At 31.0% G+C, this 4,396-nt stretch overlaps 1 protein-coding gene across 1 annotated transcript; it reads left to right on the forward strand.

Moving 5' to 3' along the window:
- The first annotated feature begins 2,613 nt into the window (after positions 1-2,613).
- Positions 2,614-3,350, forward strand: LOC116017400 (ethylene-responsive transcription factor ERF022-like). Its single transcript, XM_031257981.1, has one exon. It carries the CDS (start codon positions 2,677-2,679, stop codon positions 3,166-3,168), a length of 492 nt encoding a protein of 163 aa, XP_031113841.1. The 5' UTR covers positions 2,614-2,676; the 3' UTR covers positions 3,169-3,350.
- The last annotated feature ends 1,046 nt before the right edge of the window (positions 3,351-4,396 follow it).

The raw sequence follows: 4,396 nt of genomic DNA on the forward strand, positions 1-4,396 counted from the left end.
GTAAAGATAAGACAATGACAATGTTACTCAAAAGAGAATTAAGAACATTTAGAAAAATTCAAATTAAAAGTAGTATTTATTTAGACTATCATTTTTAGACCATTTAACTTCGATTTTACAAGGTTGCAAACATTTATTTTAGTAATAATTATAATGAATTTTCTATATTATCTTGGATTCATATACTTTGAGTTAGATATTTAAATAAAAAAAATTCGACATTCAATTACCCATGTATAAACTTTTCCTATATAATCTTACATTGATATACTTTCAAATATTTATTTAAATATAAACATTGGGCATTAACCCATACGCGCAATGCGCGTATAAAACTAGTATACTAATAAGAGCCAAAGAGAGTTAGACCTAAAATGGGTAGAAAAAATGGCGGTCAAATTATTTAATCAAATGGATGGTTCAGATGAATTCTTTAATCAAATAGATGGTTAAGATAATTCAGATTAATATTATTAATAGAGATTACCTAATTTAACCTTACTTTTATAATTATCCGTTAAGTTTTCCGTTAAATATTCTCTTCTCCATTAATATTCCGTTAACTTTTAACTTATCCATTAATTTCTATAAGAAAGGTTTTAGGTTCGAACCTCATCTCAATCAAATTTGACATAATTAAGTTTCTCACTCTATTTTACTCTTATTGAATTAAATAAATTAGTAGCTACAACAAAAAATGATACATATGTATTTCTTTAATTTAGAATTATGTGTCTACAATACCTTTATTTGAAAAAATTATTCACTATCAAAAAATTAAATTAAATAAGAGAAATAATTTCATTAGTTATATTGTCTTTATTTTCTCTCATTCAAAGATTCTTTACATTCAAATTTATCAATTGATATTCATTACATTGTCCATTATCTTATTTTTACAATATCTTGTAATTAAATATCAAAGCTATAGTTCAAAATAATGTTATATATTTATTTACCAAGTATTTTATTAATACTATGAAAAAAATTTTAAAATAATTTGAAGCTAATTATATTAACTACTTGGGGATTGGTTGACAAAGAGTACTCAAATAATAACCCAACAAATTGAAGTGGAATCACTCTATTTTACTCTTATTGAATTAAATAAATTAGTAGTTACACCAAAAAATAATACATATGTATTTCTTTAATACCATGAAAAAAATAAAAAAGAATAGTTTGAAACCAATCATATTAACTACTTGGGGGATTTGTTGACAATGAAAGTACTCAAATAACCCATTACCCAGCAAATTGAAGCGAGAAACTACCTTTTAATATCTTTGGAATACAGAATATTTTAAATTTTCAAATTTTTATTAATTTATTTAATTTTTTTTCTTAAATTAGGGATTTCTTTATCCACAATAACTCATTCAACAATAATGGTTAAACCAGATGAACCCCAAGCAGAACACCTAAAGTAAAGTCCATAGCTCCTATATCATAATCTCATTGCATGACGTTGTCATCTATGCTACCAACAATAACCGAATTGCAAATAACGTTGTCATCTATGCTACCAACAATAACCGAATTGCAAATAGCACACTACCAACAAAAACCAACAATAACCGAATTGCAAATAGCACACTACCAACAAAAAGGAAGAGAACAAATAGTAAAAATAGCACACTACCAACAAAAAGGAAGAGAACAAATAGTAAAAATGAAGATAATGACAATGTTACTCAAAAGAGAATTAAGAACACTTAGAAAAATTCAAATTAAAAGTAGTATTTATTTAGACTATCGTTTTTAGACCAAATATTTAGACTATCGATTTTACAATGTTGCAAACATTTATTTTAGTAATAATTATAATAAATTTTCTATATTATCTTGGATTCATATACTTTGAGTTAGATATTTAAATAAAAAAATTCGACGTTCAATTACCCATGTATNTTAAATAAAAAAATTCGACGTTCAATTACCCATGTATAAACTTCTCCTATATAATCTTGCATTGATATACTTTTAAATATTTATTTAAATATAAACATTGGGCATTAACTCATTCGCGCAATGTGCGTATAAAACTAATGATTTAATGGATGAGGTGTTGAACCACCACGCCAATCATGTTGGTTATTCAAATTGTTTTGTTGAATTAATATAACTTTGTAATTTATGATATCATTTATGTTATTTTTCCGGCTCCGCCATATTGGGACCCAGTATATACTCCGGATTCTGGGCACACATAAGATCGCTGACCATCGACACGTGTAAATATCAATCAGAACAATGAATTTGGTTTAAGACCCCACGTTTACTGTTGGCGACGTAAGTTATGTATAATCTAAACCCCAAAATCCAAATATAAAATTAGTAATAACAACAAGACAAAAATATTCAACACAAGTGAACGTACATACATTACATTTAGTCATTTACATACATACTAAATGGTTTTCTATTTTCTTTATTTTTTTGTTTCCTTATCACTCTGTCATACAACTTTCTTCCACTTTCATGCAACTACGTGGAAGCTCACTCTTCTTTTTTGTACTGTAACAGATAGAGCTTAGAAGAGCCCATCATCAATGTCCCACCCCTCTATATATACTCTCATCATCTCCCCGACACTTCACTCCGTGTCCAAACCCATTCTCGAAGAAAAACATAAAGAAAACACTCGAATTTATTCGTGAAATCCGAGGAATTGAAATGGAAGGGTCGATGGGGGTTTACGTGGGAGTTCGTAAGCGGAAATGGGGGAAATGGGTGTCGGAGATTCGCGAGCCGGGAAAGAAAACGCGGATATGGCTCGGGAGCTTCGAGACGCCGGAGATGGCAGCCGCGGCTTACGACGTGGCGGCATTTCACTTGAGAGGCTGCAAGGCGCGGCTCAACTTCCCGGAATTAGTCGAGAGCTTTCCCAAACCGGCTACGTCTCAGCCCGAGGACGTTCGCCTAGCCGCCCACCAAGCCGCCATGGGTTTCAAGCCGCCGCCGGAACCACCCGGCGCCGGGTTGCGGCCCGTGAGGATTGGGCTCTCGCCGAACCAGATACAAGCCATAAACGAGACCCCAATGGATTCGCCCAATAAGATGTGGATGGAGTTACTAATAAGAGAGCCGCCATTGATGATCTGTGAAGACATGATGGAGTTAGAAGATTGGGAAGAAATTCAAGATGATTCCATTTGGGATTTTTGAGTGTTAATTATAAATTATAAATTATATACTGTGGGTGTGGGGGGGCCTCTTGATTTATGTTTTAGATCAAATAATTAGGGGGCTCTTAATTTTATATCAATTCAACCTATACTATGTATACTAACCATTTATTATTAATTAATGTCGAAAATTCAGTCTAATAAAATAAATTTGTACCCGGATATCATAATTACTTCCTATTTTTATGGTAGGTACAACCAAAATAAAAAATTATTACTAAGAAGACATTCTTTTATATTTTAAGGGAGCAATTCAAAGTCCATAAATAACTAAAGTTTTGAAGAGGTCTTCCTTCAATTATTGCATGGGTCCAAAGACACCATTTTATCTACCATTTTTTTTTTCTGGAGACTCAGCTAAAGTTTGCAAAATTGGTATGCGTATAAAGACATATAGTTAGAATTTAACTAATTGGGTGAACATAAACTGGTTTACCTCCGATTGTTATGTCATGGACCAGCGTCCATATTACATTGTGAATTCTATTAAAAAATTATGTGTTTATAGTTAACATATTATAATGTGCCTTCAGTTAAAATTTTATGTGTCTGAAAACAAATTAAAAGTGCATATATAATGTGTTAACAGCAGCAAATAATATATCAACTACAAATACAATATGTTAACTGCAAATACATAATACATGAACTATAAACACATTATATGCATACAGTTAAGTGTCTGTAGTTAAAATATTATGTGTTTGTAGTTAATATATTATGTGCTTTCAATTTATTTGCATGAATATAATCTGTTAGCTGTAGACATATAATATGTTAATTGCATACATATAATCTAAATGTTATTTTGAACCATGGTCCATAATGCAAGGTGGATCTTGATTTATGGTATAATTTGTCATTACCTCGTTGTGACTTTTTTATTTTTTATTTTGCTAACACCATAAGGTGGATTTTACATATAATTTACATAGAATTCTCGTAGCATCTACGGACTTTATCGTAAATCAAAGAATTTAAGTAATTATAATCTATTTTTTCACTGATATTAGGTAGTATTGATAGCTAGTGTAAGTACTCTCGGGTATACGTATTTGTATATCTTAGTATATTACAGTAGCTCGGGAAAGCAAGACCAAGGGTCGGAGGCTCCTGATCACGCAAATAGTAGTCTATAAAGAGAATGAGCCAAAAAGTCCCTTCTATCAACATCTAGCGTGGTATTTATAGGAGATTTGGGGGGGGGG

This window comes from Ipomoea triloba, chromosome 4 (genome assembly GCF_003576645.1).
Source record: "Ipomoea triloba cultivar NCNSP0323 chromosome 4, ASM357664v1".
Classification (NCBI taxonomy): Eukaryota; Viridiplantae; Streptophyta; class Magnoliopsida; order Solanales; family Convolvulaceae; genus Ipomoea; species Ipomoea triloba.